At 43.4% G+C, this 27,729-nt stretch overlaps 1 protein-coding gene across 2 annotated transcripts in view; it reads left to right on the forward strand.

The window, feature by feature from the left end:
- The window catches only part of ATRN (attractin), a gene marked incomplete at its 5' end in the record, with an annotated part of 267,247 nt that overhangs the window by 50,681 nt on the left and 188,837 nt on the right, over window positions 1-27,729 (forward strand). The window contains 2 exons of one of the 2 annotated variants that reach the window (XM_084626766.1): window positions 13,501-13,584; window positions 21,866-21,979. In XM_084626766.1, coding sequence (XP_084482892.1) covers window positions 13,501-13,584; window positions 21,866-21,979 — 198 coding nt within the window. The remainder of the gene's footprint in view (window positions 1-13,500; window positions 13,585-21,865; window positions 21,980-27,729) is intronic. The other variant, XM_084626767.1, reaches the window with a different exon arrangement.

Below are 27,729 nucleotides of genomic sequence, written 5' to 3' on the forward strand. Positions count from 1 at the left end.
GTGTAGACATATCCTTAGGGTGTTAAAACTTCCAAAATTTCAACACAGATGGTATTATCCTACAGATTTCCTTTTGTTTCCTGATAATTAGATAAACCTGTATCTGTGCATATTTTTTAATTAACTGTTGCACAAAAGAATCCATGTAATACCATCTTAGGTAGTTTCTTTAACATGCAAATGAAAGGTTTCAGAGTAGAAGCTGTGTTAGTCTGTATTCGCAAAAAGAAAAGGAGTACTTGTGGCACCTTAGAGACTAACCAATTTATTTGAGCATAAGCTTTCATGAGCTACAGATGAAGTGAGCTTATGCTCAAATAAATTGGTTAGTCTCTAAGGTGCCACAAGTACTCCTTTTCTTTTTGATATTTTAAGTAACTGAGTTGATGTATTAGCCTGGTTCCAGTCTGCGATTTTAGAGTAATGCTGTGAATATGAAATCATTTGTGTGTTTAAAAAAAAATCCTTTCAGTATTAATAAATCTGAGATTGCGAGGTGAAGTTGCTAAATCTGATTTTCTGTTGTGGTCAGTTTTTGCATTTGATTCTGTTGGTCTATTGAAACTTGATAGGTTGGTTTCACTCTCTGGTTCACTTGTATTAGGATTTTGCTTCTGTGTGGGTTGTTGGAACCTCACAGGAGGATCTAAATACAGAAAATGCTTTTAAATAATAAAACACTTGACATTAGATTTGGTAAGCTTTTTTTCAGCAAAATCTGTTGACCCCTTAAACTGCTTCATCTTCCTTTTGATTTATAAAAAACTGAAACCCACAGTGTTCATGGCTTGATAACTCTCTTGTATGTGTCTAACTGTTAAGCATGAAATAGTTAGGTACTTTTGAAAATGAAACTACAGGACTACAATTTTCAAAAGTGACTTAGCCCTGGTCTACACTAGGAGTTTAGGTCTAATTTAGCACGTTAAATCGATATAAGCCTGCACCCGTCCACACGATGAAGCCCTTTTTTTCGACTTAAAGGGCTCTTAAAATTGATTTCCTTAATCCACCTCTGACAAGTGGATTAGCACTTAAATTGGCCTTGCTGGGTCGAATTTGGGGTACTGTGGATGCAATTAGACGGTATTGGCCTCCAGGAGCTATCCCAGAGTGCTCTATTGTGACAGCTCTGGACAGCAATCTCAACTCAGATGCACTGGCCAGGTAGACAGGAAAAGGCCCGCGAACTTTTGAATTTGTTTCCTGTTTGCATGGTCACCTGCAGCTTGCCACGCTGGCCAGAGCTCATCAGCAGGGTGACCATGCAGAGCTCATCAGCAGAAGTGACCATGATGGAGTCTCAGAATCGCAAAAGAGCTCTAGCATGGACCCAACGGGAGGTACGGGATCTGATCGCTGTATGGGGAGAGGAATCTGTGCTATCAGAACTCCGTTCCAGTTTTCAAAATGCCAAAACATTTGTCAAAATCTCCCCGGGCATGAAGTACAGAGGTCATAACAGGGATCCGAAGCAGTGCCGCGTGAAACTGAAGGAGCTGAGGCAAGCCTACCAGAAAACCAGAGAGGCGAATGGCCGCTCCGGGTCAGAGCCCCAAACATGCCGCTTCTATGATGAGCTGCATGCCATTTTAGGGGGTTCAGCCACCACTACCCCAGCCGTGTTGTTGGACTCCTTCAATGGAGATAGAGGCAACACAGAGGCAGGTTTTGGGAACGAGGAAGATGATGATGAAGTTGTAGATAGCTCACAGCAAGCAAGCGGAGAAACCGGTTTTCCCGACAGCCAGGAACTGTTTCTCACCCTGGAGCTGGAGGCAGTCCCCCCCGGACCCACCCAAGGTTGCCTCCTGGACCTGCCAGGCAGAGAAGGTACCTCTGGTGAGTGTACCTTTTAAAATACTATACATGGTTTAAAAGCAAGCATGTGAAAGGATTAATTTGCCCTGGCATTTGTGGCTCTCCTGGATGTACTCCCAAAGCCTTTGCAAAAGGTTTCTGGGGAGGGCAGCCTTATTCCGTCCACCATGGTAGGACACTTTACCACACCAGGCCAGTAGCACATACTCTGGAATCACTGTAGAACAAAGCATTGCAGTGTATGTTTGCTGGCATTCAAACAATATTCATTCTTTATCTCTCTGTGTTATCCTCAGGAGAGTGATATCATTCATGATCACCTGGTTAAAATAGGGTGTTTTTCTTAAGGGGACATGCAGAGGTGCCCGTTCCTTCTGGGCTGTTTGCCTGTGGTTGAACAGAAATGTTCCCCGTTGTTAGCCGGGGGGCGGGGGTGAGGGGCTAGCCACGTGGTGGGGGGAGGCAAAATGCGACCTTGGAACGAAAGCACATGTGCTGTGTATGTAATGTTAACAGCAAGGTTTACCGTGAAAGAGTGTAGCCATTGTTCTAGAAAATGTGTCTTTTCACTAAATACCACTGTCCCTTTTTTTCTCTCCACCAGCTGCATGTGTTTCAATGGTCACAGGATCTTCTCCTTCCCAGAGGCTAGTGGAGATTAGAAGGCGAAAAAAACACACTCGTGATGAAATGTTCTCTGAGCTCATGGTGTCTTCCCACACTGACATAGCACAGACGACTGCGTGGCGGCAGACAGTGTCAGAGTGCAGGAAAGCACAATATGACTGGGAGGAGAGGTGGTGGGCTGAAGAGAGTAAGTGGCGGGCTGAAGAGAGGGCTGAAGCTCAAATGTGGCGGCAGAGTGAGAGGAGGCAGGATTCAATGCTGAGGCTGCTGGAGGATCAAACCAATATGCTCCAGCGTATGGTTGAACTGCAGGAAAGGCAGCAGGAGCACAGACCGCCGCTACAGCCCCTGTGTAACCAACTGCCCTCCTCCCCAAGTTCCATAGCCTCCTCACCCAGATGCCCAAGAACGCGGTGGGGGGGCCTCCGCCACCCAGCTACTCCACCCCAGAGGATTGCCCAAGCACCAGAAGGCTGGCATTCAATAAGTTTTAAAGTTTTAAACTTTTAAAGTGCTGTGTGGCCTTGTCCTTCTCTCCTCCACAACCCCTCCTGGTTCTTCTCTCCTCCACCACCCCTCCTGGGCTACCTTGGTAGTTATCCCCCTATTTGTGTGATGAATGAATAAAGAATGCATGAATGTGAAGCAACAATGACTTTATTGCCTCTGCAAGCGGTGATCGAAGGGAGGAGGGGAGGGTTAGCTTACAGGGAAGTAGAGTGAACCAAGGGGTGGTGGGTTTCATCATGGAGAAACAAACAGAACTTTCACACCGTAGCCTGTCCAGTCATGAAACTGGTTTTCAAAGCTTCTCTGATGCGCACTGCACCCTCCTGTGCTCTTCTAACCACCCTGGTGTCTGGCTGTGTGAAACCAGCAGCCAGGCGATTTGCCTCAACCTCCCACCCCGCCATAAACATCTCCCCCCTACTCTCACAGATATTGTGGAGCGCACAGCAAGCAGTAATAACAGTGGGAATATTGGTTTCGCTGAGGTCTAAGCGAGTCAGTAAACTGCGCCAGCATGCTTTTAAACGTCCAAATGCACATTCTACCACTATTCTGCACTTGCTCAGCCTGTAGTTGAAGAGCTCCTGACTGCTGTCCGGGCTGCCTGTGTATGGCTTCATGAGCCATGGCATTAAGGGGTAGGCTGGGTCCCCAAGGATACATATAGGCATTTCAACGTCCTCAACGGTTATTTTCTGGTCTGGGAATAAATTCCCTTCTTGCAGCTTTTGAAACAGATCAGAGTTCCTGAAGATGCAAGCATCGTGTACCTTTCCCGTCCATGCCACGTTGATGTTGGTGAAACATCCCTTGTGATCCACCAGTGCTTGCAGCACTATTGAAAAGTACCCCTTGTGGTTTATGTACTCGGCGGCTTGGTGCTCCGGTGCCAAGATAGGGGTATGGGTTCCGTCTATGGCCCCACCACAGTTAGGGAATCCCATTGCAGCAAAGCCATCCACTATGACCTGCACATTTCCCAGGGTCACTACCCTTGATATCAACAGATCTTTGATTGCGTTGACTACTTGCATCACAGCAGCCCCCACAGTAGATTTGCCCACTCCAAATTGATTCCCGACTGACCGGTAGCTGTGTGGCGTTGCAAGCTTCCACAGAGCTATTGCCACTCGCTTCTCAACTTTGAGGGCTGCTCTCATCTTGGTATTCTTGTGCCTCAGGGCAGGGGACAGCAAGTTACTAAGTTCCATGAAAGTGCCCTTACGCATGTGAAAGTTTCGCAACCACTGGGAATCATCCCAGACCTGTAACACTATGCGGTCCCACCAGTCTGTGCTTGTTTCCCGAGCCCAGAATTGGCGTTCCACCGCATGAACCTGGCCCATTATCACCATGATGCCCACATTGCCAGGGCCCCTGCTTTGAGAGAAGTCTGTGTCCATGTCCTCATCACTCATGTTGCCGCGCTGACGTTGCCTACTCGCCCGGTATTGCTTTGCCAGGTTCCGGTGCTGCATATACTGCTGGATAATGTGTGTGGTGTTTAATGTGCTCCTAATTGCCAAAGTGATCTGAGCGGCCTCCATGCTTGCCGTGGTATGGCGCCTACACAGAAAAAAGGCGCGGAAGAATTGTCTGCCGTTGCTCTGACGGAGGGAGGGGCTGCTGACGACATGGCTTAAAGGGTTGGCTAACTGGGAATTAAAATCAACAAAGGGGGTGGCTTTGCGAGAAACTGAATGGCCCCCTCAAGGATAGAACTCAAAACCTCAAGGATAGAACTCAAAACTGGGTTTGGCAGGCCGTTGATTTCACAGAGGGAGGGAGGAGAAAATGAATATAAAACAAATCTGGTCTATTTCTTGTTTTGAGTCACTTCGTCTGTCTTTGTACATCTTGCTGGCAGCAGACTGTGCAGTACGACCGCTAGCCATCAACATCTCCTGGGTGCTCAGCAGAAGACGGTGCAGTATGACGACTAGCCATCATCTTCTGCTGGCTGGAGATTAAAAGACAGTGCACTGCCGGTAGGACTGAATAGCCACGAGACGAAACTTAAAAGGGAAATGACCTGGCTGCGTCACTCCCACGTTTGCCCAGGCACCCGATTAAAAGAGCACCCAGGACTATGTTGATGATGGCTACCAGTCATACTGCACTGTCTGCTGCCAAAAGGCAATAAACTGCTGCTGTGTAGCAATGCAGTACCACGTCTGCCAGCACCCAGGAGACATAGGGTGACGGTTTGCTGAGCGGGCTCCATGCTTGCCATGGTATGACGTCTGCACGGGTAACTCAAGAAAAAAGGCGCAAAACGATTGTCTGTCCTTGCTTTCACGGAGGGAGGGAGGGAACGGGGGCCTGACGATATGTACCCAGAACCGCCCGCGACAATGTTTTAGCCCCATCAGGCACTGGGATTTCTACCCAGAATTCAGATGGGTGGCGGAGACTGCGGGAACTGTGGGTTAGCCACCCACAGTGCAACGCTCCAGAAGTCGACGGTTGCCTCGGTACTGTGGACACACTCTGCTGACTACATGCACTTAGAGCACTTGTGTGGACACACACACAATCAACTGTATAAAACTGCTTTTTACAAAACCGACTTCTATAAATTTGACCTAATTTCATAGTGTAGACATACCCTTAAGTACTTAAGAGCCTAAGTCCCATTGAAAGCCAATGATGCTTAGGCTTTTAAGTCACCTAAGTGCTTTGGAAAATGTTACCTCAATACCATAAATTATAGTTTTGCCATCTGTTAATCTTAAAAATGAACTAATTACTTTTGATTTTTTAAATCCAAAAAGTCAGAGGTGTATTTATAAAACAGATATTTTTTATAGCATTTTTCCACCCTGGAGGTCCTCCAAGTCCCTCTTAGAACTCTGAAGGTGTTAATCCTCTCTATCCTCACTCCCTTCATTTGTTTGCCTGTTGTCCTTACATTACAGCAACTGCTTGTCCTGGTCAAGAAGAGTGGCTGGAGCCAGTTAAAACCTGAACAGTCCAGAAGAGCTTCTTACAGAATGATAAGGAGTACTTGTGGCACCTTAGAGACTAACACATTTATTTGAGCATAAGCATAAGCTTTCGTGAGCTACAGCTCACTTCATCGGAAGCATTCAGTGGAAAACACAAAAAGACGTCTGATTTGTGTCCATTTATTCTTTTATGTAGAGACTGTCCAGTTTGGCCAATGTATATGGCAGAGGGGCATTGCTGGCACATGATGGCATATATCACATTGGTAGATGTGCAGGTGAACGAGCCTCTGATAGTGCGGCTGATGTGATTAGGCCCTATGATGGTGTCCCCTGAATAGATGTGTGGACACAGCTGGCAATGGGCTTTGCAAGGATAGGTTTCTGGGTTAGTGGTTCTGTTGTGTGGTGTGTGGTTGCTCGGTGAGTGTTTGCTTCAGGTTGGGGGGCTGTCTGTAAGCAAGGCCTGGCCTGTCTCTCAAGATCTGTGAGAGTGACGGGTCATCCTTCAGGATAGGTTGTAGATCCTTGATGATGCATTGGAGAGGTTTTAGTTGGGGGCTGAAGGTGATGGCTAGTGGCATTCTGTTGTTTTCTTTGTTGGGCCTGTCCTGTAGTAGATGACTTCTGGGTACTCTTCTGGCTTTGTCAATCTGTTTCTTCACTTCAGGAGGTGGGTATTGTAGTTGTAAGAACACTTGATAGAGATCTTGTAGGTGTTTGCCTCTGTCTGAGGGGTTGGAGCAAATGCGGTTGTATTGTAGAGTTTGGCTGTAGACAATGGATCGTGTGGTGTGGTCTGCATGAAAGCTGGAGGCATGTAGGTAGGCATAGCGGTCAATAGGTTTCTGGTTTAGGGTGATGTTTATGTGACTATCGCTTATTAGCACCGTAGTGTCCAGGAAGTGGATCTCTTGTGTGGACTGGTCCAGGCTGAGGTTGATGGTGGGATGGAAATTGTTGAAATCATGGTGGAATTCCTCAAGGAAGTGAACCTATCCTTGCAACAAAGCCCATTGCCAACTGTGCCCACATATCTATTCAGGGGACACCATCATAGGGCCTAATCACATCAGCCACACTATCAAGAGGCTCGTTCACCTGCACATCTACCAATGTGATATTGCCATCATGTGCCAGAAATGCCCCTCTGCTATGTACATTGGCCAAACGGGACAGTCTCTACGTAAAAGAATAAATGGACACAAATCAGACGTCAAGAATTATAACATTCAAAAACCAGTTGGAGAACACTTCTATCTCTTTGGTCACTCAATTACAGACCTAAAAGTGGCAATTCTTCTCAAAAAACCTTCAAAAACAGACTCCAACGAGAGACTGCTGAATTGGAATTAATTTGCAAACTGAATACAATTAATTAAGGCTTGAATAAAGACTGGGGGTGGATGGGTCATTACACAAAGTAAAACTATGTCCCCATGTTTACCCCTCCCCCCCCCCCCCCCCCCCCCCCCGCGCTGTTCCTCAGACATTCTTGTCAACTGCCGGAAATGACCCACCTTGATTATCACTACAAAAGGTTTTCTCCCACCACCACACCCCCGCTCTCCTGCTGGTAATAGCTCACCTTAAGTGATCACTCTGGTTACAGTGTGTATGGTAACACCCATTGTTTCATGTTCTCTATGTATATAAATCTCCTCACTGTATTTTCCACTGAATGCATCCGATGAAATGAGCTGTAGCTCACGAAAGCTTATGCTCAAATAAATTTGTTTGTCTCTAAGGTGCCACAAGTCCTCCTTTTCTTTTTGCAGATACAGACTAACATAGCTGCTACTCTGAAACCTGTCATTACAGAATGATGTAATGCATTGCTGGTTTAGGATAGAACAGTCAGAATACACAGCATTCAAGTCATGGATTAATATATGCGTACAATTTTTAGTTCATTTCTAGAATGCCCATCAACATAGTATCTAGGTGATAACATTATAAATATACAAAATACTGATGTCAATGAGTCAAACTGTTTGAGAATCAGTGACAGTATAGGACTCAAGTGATCTTTATTCCCAATAGTATGTTAATAAAAAGATCTCTCTTATAATGGTTCTGGTTGTCATATCATCTGGTGCTGGGGTGGCACTAGCTGCACTGCAAATTTTCCCAGACCTTAAGTACCTTGCTCCTAGATTGTATGTTTTGATCTTATTCACATAGGGAAAACCAAACCATGTTTAAGGACATGATGGGCCCCTACCAGGCTCAAGTACAGTGCTTTAATATGGTAGATTTTTGTGTAGTGTAGACAGAGGACCAATATTAGAAAAAATCTAGGATTTTTGTTTTTCATTAGTATTGGGAACCCAGTTTATTCGTTTATCAGCTCATTTTTGTTGAATTTAACAATAAGACTCCAGCCTTAGCTTGCTTTGGTGCCAAGTATTTCTCTTTATCTCCAGCTTGTGGGTTGTTCATACAATACCATGTGTTCTGTAATACCAGAGTGCAGAGAACGTAGCTTCAATTTCATTTGCTTTGGAAAGTGTTGAACTCTCTGCAATGATACTTATTATACGTGGGTTTATTTGAGTTTAATGAAATATGTTCCAAAGGTTAGTGAGGGATGTAAATCATTTACAGATTAGTATTTCAGATCTTGTTTTTACCAAGGAAACTTTGTTGATTAAAGTCTTGATTTTTTTTTAACTTAAACAGTTCATTTTGTTTTTGGATTGTTAAATATGTCTAAGTTCTGTTAACACTGGAGCGTGCAAGATTTCCAGGAATGTTTGAGACATTATCTTATATTGCCTTTGATCATTTTTCTGTGGTGAATGCCAGAGTAATTGTTTCCAGAGCAGAGCAGGTTGTTCATAATGATTCCTGGATAAAGGTTGCTAGTTGTTTGAGAGCATGGCAGATTGTTTTTTAGCTCCTGAGATTTATTCCTTTTCCAAAGTGTGCATACTATCAATTGCAGGCAAAGTGCCTTCAGAGTTGAAACATCAGCTTATTTAAAACATTAAGATTCCCAGGCTCCCCATTGACGCTCTTTTCCAAAGCTTAATGTTTAGAAAAGAGGGCCACATTTTTTCAAATATTCGTGTCTAGAATTAGGTACCTGAGTCCTTGATTAAATATATAAATGGATAGTCTGACTCTTCAGAAATGCTGAACAATTGAAAAAACAAACAAAAATAGTCCAAGCCTCCTCACTGAAGTTCACGGAAGCTGCAGGAACTCAGCACACCTCTGAAAATTGGGCCACTGCTCTAGTTGTCCCAAAATGGATTCGGTGCTGAACTTCAGGCTTAAAAGTTTTGGGCCCGGATATATTAAGTTGGAAGTATAAGTATAAATGTATAAGTATAAAATGTAGAGCTGTGCAGAGAGTGGGAATTCAGCGAAGACATCAACATCTGTTTTAGTTCCAATTCGAAACAAACGGCCCAAATTTGAAATTTCTCAATGAAAGAAAACGTCAAAAGTTTCATTTTGGGTCAGTCAAAATAGTTAGTTTCAGTAAAATGGGAACATTTCACTTCCATTTGACTTTTATTTATAATATATAGCGTACAAAATTTGAAACAAAATTCCAAACAAGTCATTTAGAAAGGAAAAGTTAAACCATTTTTTTCTTAAACGTTGAAATGGGACATTTTGACATAGTTGGAACTTCTTTCCATTTTTGGTGAAATCAACACGATTTCATAAAGTATTTTTCATTTTGGTGGAGCTGCGTTCTCCAGAAATGGTTCTGTCTAACTTTTTTCCGACCAGCTCTGATAAAATATACTTCTCTGAGAACTTGTGAAGTTGCTTTAAAATACAAGCATATTCTCCAGTGGAGCGTCTTGTGGCTGCTCAGTTGCCAGAAAATGTTGCTGGAACATGCTGATTGCTACTTCACAATGGTTTTAATGCCAAAATTCTCTTGTAAAATTTTCCACTGGCTTTTGGTACTCTTCTTTTTATAATGCATCTGTGAGGAACCACTGGGACTACTTGGTCTCATTTTATGTGTATCAGTCAAACTGGACCAGATAGTTTTGGTCTTGATCTTGCTCTCTCCCCTAAATTCCGATGGATTCTCAAAAAGAAAAGGAGTACATCTGGCACTTTAGAGACTAACCAATTTATTTGAGCATAAGCTTTCGTGAGCTTGAAAGCTTATGCTCAAATAAATTGGTTAGTCTCTAAGGTGCCACAGGTACTCCTTTTCTTTTTGTGAATACAGACTAACACGGCTGCTACTCTGAAGTGATGGATTCTCAGACTTTCTCAGGATGGGTTGCATGTGTCCACTGCTGCTGCTTCCTTGGGGAAGGATGTTGCTCAGCACCAGTCAATAGTTAAACTGAGGAAAAAAGCAAGGAACCTGTAACTTGTAGTGGTTTTAAATCTCACAAGCTCTGGGGTTCCAGAAGCCTGGTGAGCTTGTAAATAGTGGAATGACCCAAATGTGGGGGAGGGTGAATGAAGTCATGGTTTAGTACTCCGTCCTCTTCCAGATGGAGGGTGAGAGCCAGGATTTGGAGAAATTTCACATTTATCTCCTGGAAAGGACTCTTGCTTCCATGGTACTGAAATAGTGGGGACTTATAAGTGTGTAATTAAAAAATAGAGTTTTCAGTTGATATAATAACTGAAGCAGAGGTAGGATGTGAGATACAAAGGCACTACCCACAAGAAGTGCAGCTTCTTGGAGTAACTGCATTTTCTGCAGCGTGAGGATGGGTTTTTATTTGGGCTGTCGATTAATCACAGTTAACTCACGTGATTTACTCAAAATTAATCTCAATTTAAAAAAAATTAACCTGGATGAATTGCGGTTTTAATCGCACTATTAAAGAATAGTATACCAATTGAAATTTTTTAAATATTTGTGGATGGTTTTTCTACATTTTCAAATATAATGATTTAAATTACAGCACAGAATACGAAGTGTACAGAGCTCACTTTATATTATTTTTTATTAAATATTTGCACTGTAAAAATGATAAAAGAAAGTGTTTTTTCAGTTCACCTCATACAAGTACTGTAGTGCAATTTTTCTCATGAAAGTGCAATTTACAAATGTAGATTTTTTTTTTTTTTGGTTATATAACTGCACTCAAAACTAAAGCAATGTCAAACTTTGTTTTCATTTACGGGAGATAATGCTCCCTGCTTCTTGTTTATAATATCACCTAACAGTAAGAACAGACGTTCACATGGCACTTCTGTAGCTGGCATTGCAAGGTATTTTATGTGCTAGATATGTTAAACATTCATATGCCTTCATGCTTTGGCCACCATTCCAGAGGACATCCTTGTATGCTGATGATGCTCATTTGGGGGCGGGGGGGAAGCATTAATTAAATTTGTGACTGAACTCCTCGGGGGGGGAGAATTGTGTGTCTCCTGCTCTGTTTTACCTGCATTCTGCCATATACTTCATGTTATAGCAGTCTCAGATGATGACCCAGCACATGTTGTTTGTTTTAAGAACACTTTCACTGCAGATTTGACAAAATGCAAGAAAGGTACCAATGTGAGATTTCTAAAGATTGCTACGGTGCTTGACCCAAAAGTCTCAATTGCCTTCCAAAATCCGAGAGTGACGAAGTGTGGAGCATGCTTTCAGAAGTCTTAAAAGAGCAACACTCCGAAGCAGAAACTTACAGAACCCAAACCACCAAAAAAGAAAATCAACCTTCTGCTGGTGGCATCTGACTCAGATGATGAAAATGAACATGCGTCCATCCACACTGCTTTGGATAGTTATCAAGCAGAACCCGACATCAGCATGGACACGTGTATTTTGGAGAGGTGGTCAAAGCATGAGGGGACATATGAATCTTTAGTGCATCTGGCATGTAAATATCTTGCAATGCCGGCTACAACTGTGCCAGGCAAACACCTGTTCTCGCTTTCAGGTGACATTGTAAACAAGAAGTGGGCAGCATTATCTCCTGCAAATGTAAACAAATTTGTTTGTCTGAGCGATTGGCTGAACAAAAAGTAGGACTGAGTGGACTTGTGGGCTCTAAAGTTTTACATTGTTTTCTTTTTGAGTGCAGGGTTTTTTTGTACGTAATTCTACATTTTTAAGTTCAACTTTCGTGATAAAGAGATTGCATTATAGTACTTGTGTGGGGTGAATTGAAAAATGCTATTTCTTTTGGTTTTTACAGTGCAAATATTTGTAATCAAAAATAAATATAAAGTTAGTGATGTACACTTCGTATTCTGTGTTGTAATTGAAATTGATATATTTGAAAATGTAGAAAACACCCCAAAATATTTAAATAAATGGTATTCTATTGTTTAGCATCACAATTGATTGCGATTAATGTTTTTAATCACTTGACAGCCCTAGTTTTCATAACATGTTATGATAGAATTTGCTAATTATCCTTAATTTATGAGGTTATATTGGGTACCTGCTGTTACAAATAATTTTGTCTACCTATTAGTAAGACTGGATTTTATATAATTTAAAATGTACATTTGTGTTGCTTAAAGTGGAGTATTAGTATACGCATTGCAAGTGACACACAGGCCTGAGTCTTAACTGGCCAATTGGAATGCTCATTTGGAAGTAATTACTCCCAGGGAGAAAAGGAAACATCAGAGAAATACAGTTTAATTGAGGACCCTTAATCACTCACTCCACACCGGTACAGTTGGTGCATCCTCTCTTGCTCTCCAATTCTTCCATACGTAGGGTTTTGTTTTTGTTTTTACACAAACACCTCAAATGCTAGATTTTATGAATCTGCTAATGAGTGCCTAAAATCATACATTCAGTCTGTGTCCAGCAGTGCTGCATTTTAACAAAGACAGTGGAAAATAATTTTGAGTAGTCTAAGGGGAAACAAATTGTTGGAAGAGGCAGCATATTTAAGAAATAAACTTATACCAGGAACAGGGACCATTGCCCGTAATGTGGGTTATCAAAGTCTTCAAAGCAGAAACGAGTTATAACTGATCCAGGCACTGACAGAGAGGGATTATTCCATTTTCAAATGGAGAGGAGACTAAGGGGAGTTCAGCACATAGATTTCAGACGAGAGTCTGTAACATGAGTCGAATCTAGACTGGACCATAAGTTACCCTTGAGACTCTGCTTTTGAAAGTAATACTTTGTTGTATTTTGAACGTTTTACTTTTGTAGTAACTTTGCAGTTTGTTTTAAACAAATCTTTCATTTTCTGTTTGTTTTCACTACAGTCCTTATAAGCAAGTACCTTGTTTCATCACTTTTCACTGCTCGATTAAGGGAAGCTCTGTTGCCATCCTCCCTACATTACTCTTTCTGTACCTGTCTTCAGTTATGAAAGAAATACCATTTGTCTGAGTTGCTGGTCTGAGAAGGAAGCCAGATGAGAACACCACCTTGAATTTCCTGGCAGAACTTGTGGGTACTCTGGCTAGTTACGAGAAGGGGTACAGACCAAGAGTACAATAGCAGAATCCCAATTGTCTGATCCATTTGTGTGTGTATTTTTTATAATGGCCATTCAATAAATGAAAATGTAAAGCTGGGTGCTTTAATCAGGGTATTTTTTTGAAACTAAGATGGTTGGAAAAACTTAAGTATTTAATCACACTGGAAACCTACATTTCTAATTTTTATTTACAGGCTAACTGGATCTTCTGGATATGTAACAGATGGGCCTGGAAATTATAAATACAAAACAAAATGCACATGGCTCATTGAAGGAAAGTAAGTAGCAAACATCTTCATTTTTAGAGGGTGTTATTTACAGTAATTTTAAGTGCAGTTCAATTTCTGAACACGTTTAGACCTTGGTTTCACTCACTTCTATGAATTATTGTGGGAAAGAACACTCTCACAATAATCAACATTGCCCTTTCTTTCTAAATGATGAATTTCAATGGCTTGACTGCTTTATAAAATTGGATAGTTGAAAAGATCAAAATGAATAGAATTTTGTCCTTGTGGTAAAATGACTTAAATGTTATGGTTGTAAACCCTCCAGATTTCCGAATTTCAGATGGTAGGCTAGACTGCATTTGTAACTCCTCCCTCCCCTCCCCCCCCCCATGCCAAAAGCAGAGAGCTCTAACTTTAAAAATATCCTGTGCATGGAAAAAAACAATCAATTTTCAAATAAATGCTGAGCTTCTGTTGCTTTCCAAATGTGTATTTACTCATTAGTTCCCAATGACTTCAAAGGAATGGTTGCCCTTCTTGGAAAGGTCTCTTACTGTCTGAAAAGGCAGTTGGGAATCGCCCACACCAACACCCTCCTGTTGCTGTTGTAACCCACACACCTCCTGGGTGTAGTGATTGTTTCCCTCTAGTGGCACTGAGACCCCTCAGAGATTAATAAGTCTGCTACAGCCTTAATTAAGAGCCCTGTGGCTTCTCGCTCATGCAGTAGAGGCTCATGCATTTAGCTCCAAAGGTTCCAGGTTTGAGCCTGCCCGCCGATGACCGGGATCTGTTAGTGTTACACTGTGACATGGATCACTTTTTTTTTTTTTTTTTTTTTTGCTTTTACTGACTTTTGCAGTAATTTTAAGAGTGACACTTATAGCGTTTAGCTTCTGACCGTCATCTGATTAGTGGTGTAACCATCATAAATGTTTGTGTTTTTTGGATTTTTGTGTGTGTGTATGGGTGAGTGCTGGCACCAGAGCTGCAAAATCAGTCTAGTTTTTAAACATTTGAACTGTCAGCTGTCATGCATTAAACAGTGTAGCTTTAAGTGAGGTTGAAGCAGAACTGTGGAACTCTGGAAAGAGGCTAAATGGGCAGGTTTCTGAATAAAGACGAGGTTTTGTGATGGAATGAGTGACTTCATCTGTACTGAAATTCATGGGAGTTGAGGTTACACAGCATCTTGCGGGATCCAGTTCCCCAAGATCTTGAAACAGCAAAGAATACATTTTTAACAATGTTCTCTGCACATTTAGTTTCCGTTGGTTTTGTAAAAAGATTTGACTCCACCCTGTTTTGAATTTCAGACTATAGAAGATGTCTGTGTTTTGTCTCTGTGGAATGTTCCTTAAAATTCTCCAAAGCTCAACAATTCTATTATAACAAGCTTTAATCTCATATCACTATGCTAAAGTTTTCTACTTATTAACTTATTTTTTCTAAAGAAAATGTTCTATTCACAATTCCCTGATAAACATCAAAATAGCTAATCTTAGTTCAGGTGCAGCGTTTCCTTGCATGTATCCAGCTGCTTTCCCAGGAAAACATATATTCTATGAGGAGTGAGTGAGGGATCTTCTTCCTCAGTCATACCACATGTTTGGTGTAGAGAGATGCACAAAATGAACCTGTTAGTTGAAGTACTGAGCTGCACACAAAGCTCTTCTAGCTTATCATTCTCATTTGACTTTAGTCTTGGCATCAGAGGATCGTGTGAATGAGGGTTCAGGCTGGGCAGAAAGGAGACAGTAGAGAATTACGCTGCCAAAAACAAAGCACACGTCCTTACAGAAATAGTCTGTTCTATCTCTGGTTTGCCAAATGTAAAGGTATGCCATTCTGAAGTATAGTTCTACTCTGAAAAGTTTCTATAAAACTGTCGATTGTGTAGGTGTCTTCCCATTATGCCCTGAGTGAATCCTGTGCTGCTGTTAAGAGAGCTCTTGAGCCTAGTAGACAAAGGTGTGTATCAAGATGCAGTAGCAGGAAGTTGAAGCCAGACAAATTCAGACTGGAAGTAAGATGCAGAGAAATCATGTAAACTGCTGAACATTCCCTACCTTTTCATGCTTGGTAGGCTCACCATGCCTATAAAACAGGGACTGTTGGAACCTGCAAAGCACTTGTGGCAGACTCCAGCATCGATTCCAGCCTTCAAAAGGATTTGAGTACTTTTGTTCTCATCCAGTGCCAGGATCTCTTGTAGCCGCTGTCCAGGAGAAGTTCAAACAGCAATGACCTCCCAAACCAACACAAAGGGAGAAAGCTCCAGCTTTGTGGTGTATATTTGGGCAATAAAGTCTACCTCCTAGCCAGTCTCTAGATGTGAGAAACTAATTACCCAGAACTGGTAGCAAAATACAATCATTTGCCCTGGGACAAGCTGTCTCAATTTATGGTCGCACTTCCTCTAGAGCAGGGGTGGGCAATCTTTGTGGCCCGAGGGCCACATCGGGGTTGCGAAACGGTATGGAGGGCCTAGTAGAGAAGGCTGTGCCTCTGCAAACAGCCTGGCCCCCTTCCCCTATCCACCCCCTTCCGGGACCCCCGTCCCTAACTGCCCCCCCCAGGACCCCACCCCCTATCGAACCCCCCCCTTCACCCTGTCTCCTGACTGCCCCATCCGACCACCCCTTGTCCCCTGACTGTCCCCCGGGACCTCCTACCCCTTATCCAACCCCCCACTCTTCCCGCCCCCTTACCATGCCGCTCAGAGTGGCAGAACTGGCTTACTGGAAAGCCTGGGAGGTGGGTGGGCGCAAGCCGTGCTGCCTACGCAGCGGCATTGGTGCAGGGGAGGGAGGACAGCGGGGGAGGGGCTGGAGGCTAGCCTCCCCAGCCGGGAGCTCAGGGACCGGGTAGGGTGGTCCCGTGGGCCGTAGTTTGCCCACCTCTGCTCTAGAGTCTAGGAAAGAGTTCAAATCTATAATGAATGAGGAGAAGCTGATATCTCACACTTCTCTGTGGGCTGCACTAGATTAATCTAATACAGTGTCACTCACCATGGTCACATCTGAGATGTGAAGATTATCCTGGTTCCAAGCATTTGGGATTCCCATGGAGATCCAAAGAACTGAGTAGGGCTGTCGATTAATTGCAGTTAATTCACGTGATTAACTCAAAAAAATTATTCGTGATTAATTGCAGTTTTAATTGCACTGTTAAATAATAGAATACCAGTTGAAATTTATTAAATATTATGCATGTTTTTCTACATTTTTATATGTATTGTATTCTGTGTTGTAATTGAAATCAAAGTGTATATTTTGCTTACAAATATTTGAACTGTAAAAATGATAAAAAAAATAGTATTTTTCAATTCACCTCATACAAGTACTGTAGGGCAATCTCTTTATAGTGAAAGTGCAATTTACAAATGTAGATTTTTTTTGTTTGTTACGTGACTGCATTCAAAAACAAAACAATGTAAAACTTCAGAGTCCACTCAGTCCTACTTCTTGTTCAGCAAATCGCTAAGACAAACAAGTTTGTTTACATTTACAGGAGCTAATGCTGCCCTCTTCTTATTTTCAGTGTCACCAGAAAGTGAGAACAGGCATTTGCATGGCATTTTGTAGCCTGCATTGTAAGGTATTTACGTGCCAGATATGAAAAACATTTGTATGCCCCTTCATGCTTTGGCCACCATTCCAGAGGACATGCTTCCATGCTGATAATGCTCATTAAAAAAAATAAGCATTAATTAAATTTCTGACTGAACTCCTTGGGGCAGAATTGTATGTCCTCTGCTCTGTTTTACCCACATTCTGCCATATATTTCATGTTATAGCAGTCTTGGATGATAACCCAGCATATGTTGTTCTTTTTAAGAACACTGTCCCTGCAGATCTGACAAAACACAAAGAAGGTACCAGTGTGAGCTTTTTAGAGCTACCTACAGCACTTGATCCAAGATTTAAGAATTTGAAGTGCCTTCCAAAAACTGAGAGGGACGGGTGGGGCTTGCTTTCAGAAGTCTTAAAAGAGCATGTAGAAGGGTTCGGCCGGAGCTCGTCCCTCTCCAGGGCAGTAGGGAACCACCCCGTCTTGCTACATCTGTCTGGTTACGTCCGAGGAACTAGTCTGGCTGCGGGGTCTCACGCAGCGGTAGAGGCAAAACAACAGTTACGCCCGGTTGGCGGGCAGTAGCGAGTCCCACGCTCCGGTCCTTGGACAGGGACGGTGCAAACCGTTAAGCAATAAGCCCAGGCCCTATGTTAGGGTGGCGGCAAAGAGTCCATGGCTCAGGCCCTCAGGCAGGGACTGAGCAAACAAATAAGCACCAAGCCCAGGCCCTGGCTCAGGGCGGGCAGTACAGCGTTTGGGACTCAGGCCCTGAGAAAGGGGCTGAGCAAACAGGTAAGTTCAGGAGACCCCGGCCCTGGCTCCGAAGGGCCTGGGAGAGGGGGAGACTGTCATCTGCATGTTGGGTGGCAGGGGGGATGCAGGCCCACCCACTCCGCTGCGTCCCATCTTGGGGCCCTAGCAGCAGCAGACGGCCTGCTGTTGTGTCAGTGGGGATCCTGGCTGCAACACACTGACATAGGCTCTAGGTGTGCTGCAGCCAGACTAGGGTCGGCTACCCCCGGGCTACTTCCTACCTCCCCATCTAGAGGTACCTGCACCTGGATGGTGTCCTTCAAGGAATCAAGTACCATGGGTACTCTTCAGGTACCCAGCGAGTGGTAGGCTCGGCAGCTTCTCTGGGTAACTTGCCACAGGCAGGCTTAACAGTTTCTCCGGGGTCTGGTCAGGCCTCGGCTCGGTTGCCAATTGCAGGAGTCTCCCAGCCGGGAGCTAGGCCACAGGCATCTGGCTTCTCCAGCGGCTGGGTCTCTGGTGAGCACTGGGGTTGGGCTTTTGTACTTCCTGTCCTGTGCCTTGACCGCTGTGGGGCTGGCGCAGGCTCCACTGGCTCTGCCCACTTTGGCGTCTGGAGGGGCTCGTTCCTCTCTGGGGCTGCAGGGAACCACACTGCCTCGCTACAGAGCAACACTCTGATGCAGAAACTACAGAACCCGAACCACCAAAAACGAAAATCTAGCTTGTGCTGGTGGCATCTGACTCAGATAATGAAAATGAACATGCGTTGGTCCGCACTGCTTTGGATTATTGTTGAGCATAACCTGTCATCAGCCTGGACACGTCTTCTAGAATGGTGGTTGAAGCATGAAGGGACATGTGAATCTTTAGCGCATCTGGCACCTAAATATCTTGCGACATTGGCTATAACAGTGCCACGAGAACGGGCAGCATTATCTCCTGCAAATGTAAACCAACTTGTTTGTCTGAGTGATTGGCTGAACAAGAAGTAGTACTGAGTGGACTTGCAGGCTCTAAAATTTTACATTGTTTTATTTTTGAATGCAGGTTTTTTTGCACATAATTCTACATTTGTAAGTTCAACTTTCATGATAAAGAGATTGCATTACAGTACTTGTATAAGGTGAATTGAAAAATACTATTTCTTTTGGTTTTTTTACAGTGCAAATACTTGTAATCAAAAATAAATATAAAGTGAACGCTCTACACTTTGTATTCTGTGTTGTAATTGAAATCGATATATTTGAAAATGTAGAAAATATCCAAAAGCATCCATTATTGTTTAACAGGGCGATTAATCATGCAATTAATCTTTTTAATTGCTTGACAGCCCTACAATTGAGGGCTTTCTCTTTGAGGACAATGAATTTCTTAATTCAAAGACAGATGAGGCCTTCCATTCTTTAAAGGACTCCCAGAATGATCCATGTTCCCTTGGCCTGTGTGTCTCAGCTCCAAGAAGGAAGCAGGAAAGATCTGAGAGCTCCTTCAATACTACTAGAGACTGCAGAGGACTCCAAAACCACTGAGGAAGAAGCAGAGGTTCCAGTGCAAGTGACTTTCCTCCTCTTTTTCCACTGTCTGGCAGTCTGGGCCTTCTGCCAGGCGGCAAGTTTGATGCCAGTGTCAAGAGCTTTGGAAAGCCATCAGATGATCTCTTCCATTCTACATCCTCCCCCTGGCAATCATCTCTATAATTTTAGAGGTCTGGACATGGATCACTTTGGACCAGTGGATCCTAGAAACTGTAAACAAGGGGTATTCGACCAATTCCAGTCCCTTCCTTATATTCCCTACCCGCTTCCCTCTCCATTTTTAGGGACCCCTTTCATGAGAGATTGTTAAAGTAAGAAATAGACTCTTTTTACAGCTTGGAGCAGTAGGGAACGTGCCCTTTATGTTCAGAGAGAGGTTTTTTTTATTCCCATTATTTTCTCCTCCCAAAGAAGAAAAGGGTAGGCATCCCTTTTCTGGACCTTTGATGTCTCCACAAGTTCATCCATCATTGAAAATTCAGGATGATGACTCTTGCTTTCATAATTCCCTTGTTAGGTCCTTAAGACTGATTCAGGGCTCTCAACTTCCAAGACACTTACTTGCACATTCATTCATCTGGTCCACGGGAAATACTTCCGATTTGTAATATGAACATTTCACTGCCAGTACAAAGTCTTGCCCTTTGGTCTTCCACAGCACTGAGGGTATTCACCAAGTACTTGACAGTTGTGGCAGCTCATCTGAAGAGATAAGGGACCCATGTTTATTCAGACTCAACTACCATTTCAATTCATGTTACTTTAAAATACTTCATCACCCTCCTATCCAGGGCCACATTGTGTTTTCTCATCATACAGTAGACCAAGGGTTCTCTAACTTCATTGCACCGCAACCCCCTTCCGACAACAAAAAATTACTACACGACCCCAGGAAGGGGGACCGAAGCCAGAGCCCGCCTGAGTCCCACTGCTCCGGAGGGTAGCACAAAGCCAAAACCTGAGCCCCACCACCCCAGGTGAGGAAGAGGTCAAAGCCCAAAGGCTTTAGCCTGAGCCTTGCCACACAGGGTTGAATCCCTTGGGCTTTGGTCCTGCATGGTGGGGCTTGGGCTTTGAGAACCGCTGCAGTAGATAGATTCCTGAAAAGTCACATACATGGTTATTTCCCCCCAATTTAGGAGCTCCCTTCCTCTTTCTGTCTCAATAGAGGATTAGCAAGGTAGATGGGTTCCCACCCTTCGAGTCTTCAGCAACTTGTTCGCTATACCACCTTCCAGTGAAGACTGCTTTTTTAGTGCTTTTTTTTACAGCTCAAAGGATAGGTGGCACATGGCAGATCCTCCTTGTATAGTGTTTCATAAGGATAGCGTCACAATCAGACCTCGTCTCAAGTTCCTTCCAAAAATTGTTTGAGTTCCATATGAACCAGTCTGTTCATCTCCCGGTTTTCTTCCTCAAGCCTCACTCCCAGGGAAAGCAAAGTTTCACACACTTGTAGTAAGGGCACTGGCTTTTTATATTGGCAGGCCAAAACCATTCAGGAACACACTTACGTTGTTTGGCCTTTGCAGAAATGGTTAAGGGTCAGTCACTATTCTCTCAGATTATCTAAGTGGGACTCCAACTGTATGAGAACTTTTTATGGGTTAGTCACTTGGTCACATTACAGCTCAGGCAGCCTCTGCTGCCTGTTTCAAAAACATCCCTAGTTCTGAAATCTATAGGGCAGCTACATGGAGCTGAGTACACACCTTTGCAAGACGCTACTCTTTCGTCCTCTCTAGTCATTGTTTAAGTATCTTATGCTGTATACGTTGTTATACCATATTTATCCAATTCCATGCAAACAAATAAATGCTTGTTAGTCACCAAAAGTGGAATCCATTTTTCTTCAAGTCATTGTCTAATAATTGAATACTTACCTTACAGAAATTGAGATGTGCGGATATCAAGGATCTCATGGCCCAGCCTCCTTTCCTGCTTTTCATAGAATCCTAGAATATCAGGGTTGGAAGGGACCTCAGGAGGTCATCTAGTCCAACCCCCTGCTCAAAGCAGGACCAATCCCCAATTTTTGCCCCAGATCCCTAAATGGCCCCCTCAAGTATTGAACTCACAACCCTGGGTTTAGCAGGCCAATGCTCAAACCACTGAGCTATACCCCTCCCACCTACAGAATTTTGTATTGGCATAGGAACAGGGGGATGGCTGGGTCCAGCCTGCCCTTAATGCCTTTGGGGGGCTGGGGTGGGGCGGTGAGAAAGTTCTGGGCACAGGTGTGGCCCCAGCGGACACTGCTAGCCAAATCTCGTGCATGGGCTACATAGAGTAGAATCTAAATGGACAACATATCTTGAGAAATCACAGTTACTGTAAGGTGAATAGCTGATTTTTTTTTTTGAGTCACTTTGAGAGTGAAACTGCACATCAAGGCAGTTGTTTGGAGATGCTGCCATTGTGGGTTTTTTGTATGGTTAATTTAGGGTTTATTTTTTGTTTAGGCCAAATACAATCCTGAGGCTTCGATTCAATCACTTTGCTACAGAATGCAGTTGGGACCATTTGTATGTGTATGACGGAGACTCAGTTTATGCTCCATTAGTGGCAGCTTTTAGGTAAGTCCTACCCACACAGTATGAAGCTAATTGTATATTATGCTATTATTTTACTTGACTCCTAAATGAAGATTTGGCTTTCCAAGGAAAAAAAATATGATCTAAGTATCATAAAGATATAGCTCTGTGATACTGGTGATAAGTGTACTGTTACTCAAACCATAGCCAACCAATAGTAAAAACTGTTAGTATTTCTCTGAGGGATGGATCAGGGGATTTCACAGTAGTACACTTGAATCCTTATTTTGTGTGAACTACATAAATCCTGTTGTTTTTCTTTTTTAATACCAAAAATGTTTAATTTGAAGTTATTCATTACGCAAGTCTTATATAAACTACAAAATCTGCCCTTAAAGTATCAGGCTTACACATGGTAGTGAACGTATTATGTTATAGTAGGTTTGGGTCTTGCTTGTGTGCCTGGAACCAAGCAGAACTACAGCCATACATTGGTCACAAACGGCTCAGCAGCACCCTCAATTATATAGTTTTTTGGTTTTTTTTTTTTAAAAAGCCAAAAGTTAAAGCTAGTTTCTTCCAGTAATTTGGAAGAGAGATTCTTGTTTACTTCTCATGAAGTCATTTGGATGCCACATTGATGGCCCTTTTAAAAAACGAATACAGGTAGAGTGATAAGCTCCTGGGGACAAGGGAGATTTGGCAGTATTGGTAGTAACATAAGGCATTATGGCTACTGGTGCCAAGAGGTTAATAATTTAAGTGCAGAAGAAAGATCTAAATACAATATAGTTTAGTAGCAACAGACCACCTTATGTTCTTGTCTTCTTCAGCTGAGGTAAATAGATCCCAGAAGATACGTATGAATTGTTAATACCCACATTGGACTCAAATCCTTTCCTATGGGCCAGCTGTACTCCCGTTTCCAGAATTACCATTGTACTTAATTTACACTTCAGTTTTTGTATAATTTTCCAAAAATACATTACATTTGCTCTAAACATGACAGCCTTTCTACACAGTATGTAGAAAAGGGAACAAGAATAAGGTAGAGACAATGGACAGGGAAAGGAAGGACAAAAAAGGTTGTAACTTACTAAAAAACAAATTAGTGGGTTTTTTTACTTTCAATGAAAATGTAAAGATTCCTGTAAACCAGGGGTGGGCAAACTACGGCCTGCGGAGAGCGGGGTCTGGGGTTGTCGCCCTCCAGCGCTCCAGCCGTGGAGCAGAGTGGGGGGCCGCTCCACGCTGCTTCCGGAAGCAGTGGCATGGCCCCACTCTGGCTCCTATGTGTAGGGGCAGCCAAGGGGCTCCGCTCTGCATGCTGCTGCTGCCGCACCAAGCACCGCCCCCGCAGCTCCCATTGGCTGGGAACTGCAGCCGATGGAAGCTGCAGGGGCGGTGCCTGCTGATGGGTGCTCCTGCATAGGAGCCGAAGTGGGGACATGGCCTCTGCTTCCGGGAGCCGCTTGAGGTAAGCGCCGCCTGGAGCCTGCACCCCATAGCCTCTCCCCATGCCCCAACCCCCTGCCCCAGCCCTGATCCTCCTCTCACCCTCCGAACCCCTTGGTCCCAACCCGAAGCACCCTCCTCCACCCCAAACTCCTCATTCCCAGCTGGAGCCAGCACCCTACTCCCCAGCCCGGAGCCCCCTCGTGCACCCTGAACTCCTCATTTCTGGCCCCACCCTGAGCCCTCACCCCCAACCAGAGCCCTCACCCATCCCGCACCCCAACCCCAATTTTGTGAGCATTCATGGCCTGCCATACAATTTCTATTCCCGGATGTGGCCCTCGGGCCGAAAAGTTTGCCCACCCCTGCTGTAAACACTCTACTTGTATTTAGGGCTCAAAAAGAGGACGCACAATTAGGATATCATATTATTCTCGTTCCTATTTTATACATGGGAAAATGTTTGGCATTAAAAAGAAAAGTAAGTGACTTGGCTTTGGGTCATCAATTTGGGTGATATTTGCGCTGGGAAAAAAAATTTCATTTTCCTGACTCCAATCATCAGCTCTTATCAAGCTGATTCTTAGTACATTGCTGAACAGGTGGAATAAGCATGGTATGTGCCTCCAGTTTTTATATATTTTCCCCAAATTAGTTGGTTTTTAAAATGAGGTTATAGGTAGTTCATAGCATTAAAATTTGTGATTCATAGTTTAAAATCATGTTGCAAATCACCAGGAAGTCTGTGCCTGAAAATTTGAGCATAATGCAGTGGTGCTTTTGAGGTAGAAAAATTATATTCAATTGTTTAATTGCTGCTTTAGTTGGCATTTGAATTACACTCTTCATTAGTACGGAGCTGATTTGCTCTCTAAACTGATTTGAAGAAATAGCAGATGCCTCTAATCTTGATGAAGGGTGAAAAAAGGCATCTGTTCAAAAATCCTCCTCCTAGTACCATAACACAAGAGAACTGTTTAGAATTTTTAAGGAACTATGGCCATAATGTCTCACTTTCCTTGGGTTGAATTTTAATATTTACTGTTATCACTTTCTTTAGCTTTTCACCTCTTTTCCTCATTGACTATGCTGACAGAGCACTTGTAGGAATTAAAGGGTGCAGTGTGTATGCTTTTAAACCTTCAAAATTTGTTATTAACTTATTATGCACAAAATATGAGAGTGGTATTATTTGTATTACAATAGCATCCAGAGACTCAGTCAAAAGGGGGAATACAGACACATGGGAGGAGACAGACTTTCTCCTCGAAGAGCCTAGACAAAATGCAAGAAGTCGGTGTAACAAACAAATGTAGGGAGGATGAGGGAATAGGGATAAGAAAACGTGTCTAATGCAGGTTTGAAGTTATTCCATTTGCTTGACTTGAAACTTGAAAATTTGTGGGCACTGCTCGTCTATGTTACCATATTTTTCACTGTTTCCTCATCCTGCCTCCGTTTCTTTGTTACAGCCACTTGATGTATGAGATCTTTAATAAACGCATAAATTTGGGACAGGGAATGTCTCTCACCATGTTCTTATATAATGCTTACCTCAGTGGGGCCTTGATCTGGATCCTACTATAACACGAGACGTAGAAGTAGTAATAATCTGTGTTGCACATTTCCTTTTCTGTTCTGCTCCCTATTTGCTAAGTTAAGATTGGTTATGTGGGGTGATATGCATTAATTAGAAACCTGTATATTAGAACATGCTGGTATAGATTTACTGTGGTGTATTTTCAATTGCTCATAGCTATTTGTTAACACATAGAATAGAATCCTAGAATATCAGGGTTGGAATGGACCTCAGGAGGTAATCTAGTTCAACCCCCTGCTCAAAGCAGGACCAATCCACAATTTTTGCCCCAGATCCATAAATGGACCCCTCAGGGATTGAACTCACAACCCTGGGTTTAGCAGGCCAATGCTCAAACCACTGAGCTATCCCTCTCCCCCATGCGAGTGCAGCCGCTCAGTGGTGTATTGAAATAACACAATTCTAGGTTGATTGAGATGAGATATCAGAAGCTTGCCTCTGATTTCTTGAGCATATGCTGAGCCTTTTCTTCCTGTTCTTTCTACCCGAAGGTGCCATGGCCTAAAAGAATGAGCTTGGGGTTTATTACATGTGCCTTACAGCACTCGATAATGAAGACAAATATCATTGCTTACATTTTGCAAATGGAATAACTGAAGCACCAAGAAGTTTATATGGCCAGTGGCACTTAACAAATCAGTGCCAGAAATAGGTCTGTTCACTGCTGTTCAGATACTACAGTGATGGGCAGTAGAATAAAGGCTCAGAGAATGTCTGTGCCTCATTCAGTCCAAATCTCATAGTTCGGATGGAGCTGAACAACAGTAAAGTTGAGCATTAAAAAGGCTGAATTTCTTACTACAGAACATTAGTGTATACATCCATTGTATTCTGTTTATCCAGGAGGGGGTGATACATATTTGCTGGAGAAGAGATGTCTGAACAGAAGCTTTTTTACATTTGTTTCAACTCAAAGTTCTAAAGAATGTATTGCAGGGAAAACCCAGAATTCACAATGGAGTGAGCTAAGTTGCTCAAAATGTCTTCATTTCTAGTATCCAGGGTCCTGGAAGCTCTCAGAGAAAGAGGCAAGACCTGCTCTTCACACCTACGCTCTCTGTATGTTTATATAAAAACTTTGATTGGAAGTAAATTTAACGGACTCTTCTGTTTGAGAGGCCTAGGTTCATAATTTAAGGCCAGAAGAGACCACTGGACCATCTAGTCTGACCTCCTGCATAACACAGGCCACAGGACTTTTGTTAATTAATTTGTGCCTAACGTAGAATCATAGAATCATAGAATATCAGGGTTGGAAGGGACCTCAGGAGGTCATCTAGTCCAACCCCCTGCTCAAAAGCAGGACCCATCCCCAATTAAATCATCCCAGCCAGGGCTTTGTCAAGCCTGACCTTAAAAACTTCTAAGGAAGGAGATTCCACCACCTCCCTAGGCAACGCATTCCAGTGTTTCACCACCCTCCTAGTGAAAAAGGTTTTCCTAATATCCAACCTAAACCTCCCCCACTGCTACTTGAGACCATTACTCCTTGTCCTGTCCTCTTCTACCACTGAGAATAGTCTAGAACCATCCTCTCTGGAACTACCTCTCAGGTAGTTGAAAGCAGCTATCAAATCCCCCCTCATTCTTCTCTTCCGCAGACTAAACAATCCCAGTTCCCTCAGCCTCTCCTCATAAGTCATGTGTTCCAGACCCCTAATCATTTTTGTTGCCCTTTGCTGGACTCTCTCCAATTTATCCACATCCTTCTTGTAGTGTGAGGCCCAAAACTGGACACAGTACTCCAGATGAGGCCTCACCAATGTCGAATACAGGGGGACGATCACGTCCCTCGATCTGCTCGCTATGCCTCTACTTATACATCCCAAAATGTCATTGGCCTTCTTGGCAACAAGGGCACACTGCTGACTCATATCCAGCTTCTCGTCCACTGTCACCCCTAGGTCCTTTTCCGCAGAACTGCTGCCTAGCCATTCGGTCCCTAGTCTGTAGCTGTGCATTGGGTTCTTCCGTCCTAAGTGCAGGACCCTGCACTTATCCTTATTGAACCTCATCAGATTTCTTTTGGCCCAATCCTCCAATTTGTCTAGGTCCCTCTGTATCCTATCCCTGCCCTCCAGCATATCTACCATTCCTCCCAGTTTAGTATCATCCGCAAATTTGCTGAGAGTGCAATCCGCACCATCCTTCAGATCATTTATGAAGATATTGAACAAAACCGGCCCCAGGACCGACCCCTGGGGCACTCCACTTGACACCGGCTGCCAACTAGACATGGAGCCATTGATCACTACCCGTTGAGCCCGACAATCTAGCCAACTTTCTACCCACCTTATAGTGCATTAATCCAGCCCATACTTCTTTAACTTGCTGACAAGAATACTGTGGGAGACCGTGTCAAAAGCTTTGCTAAAGTCAAGATACAATACATCCACTGCTTTCCCTTCATCCACAGAACCAGTAATCTCATCATAGAAGGCGATTAGATTAGTCAGGCATGACCTTCTCTTGGTGAATCCATGCTGACTGTTCCTGATCACTTTCCTCTCATGTAAGTGCTTCAGGATTGATTCTTTGAGGACCTGCTCCATGATTTTTCCGGGGACTGAAGTGAGGCTGACTGGCCTGTAGTTCCCAGGATCCTCCTCCTTCCCTTTTTTAAAGATTGGCACTACATTAGCCTTTTTCCAGTCATCCGGGACTTCCCCCGTTCGCCACGAATTTTCAAAGATAGTGGCCAATGGCTCTGCAATCACATCCGCCAATTCCTTTAGCA

This window comes from Lepidochelys olivacea, assembly GCF_965140295.1.
Source record: "Lepidochelys olivacea isolate rLepOli2 genome assembly, chromosome: 4".
Lineage (NCBI taxonomy): Eukaryota > Metazoa > Chordata > Testudines > Cheloniidae > Lepidochelys > Lepidochelys olivacea.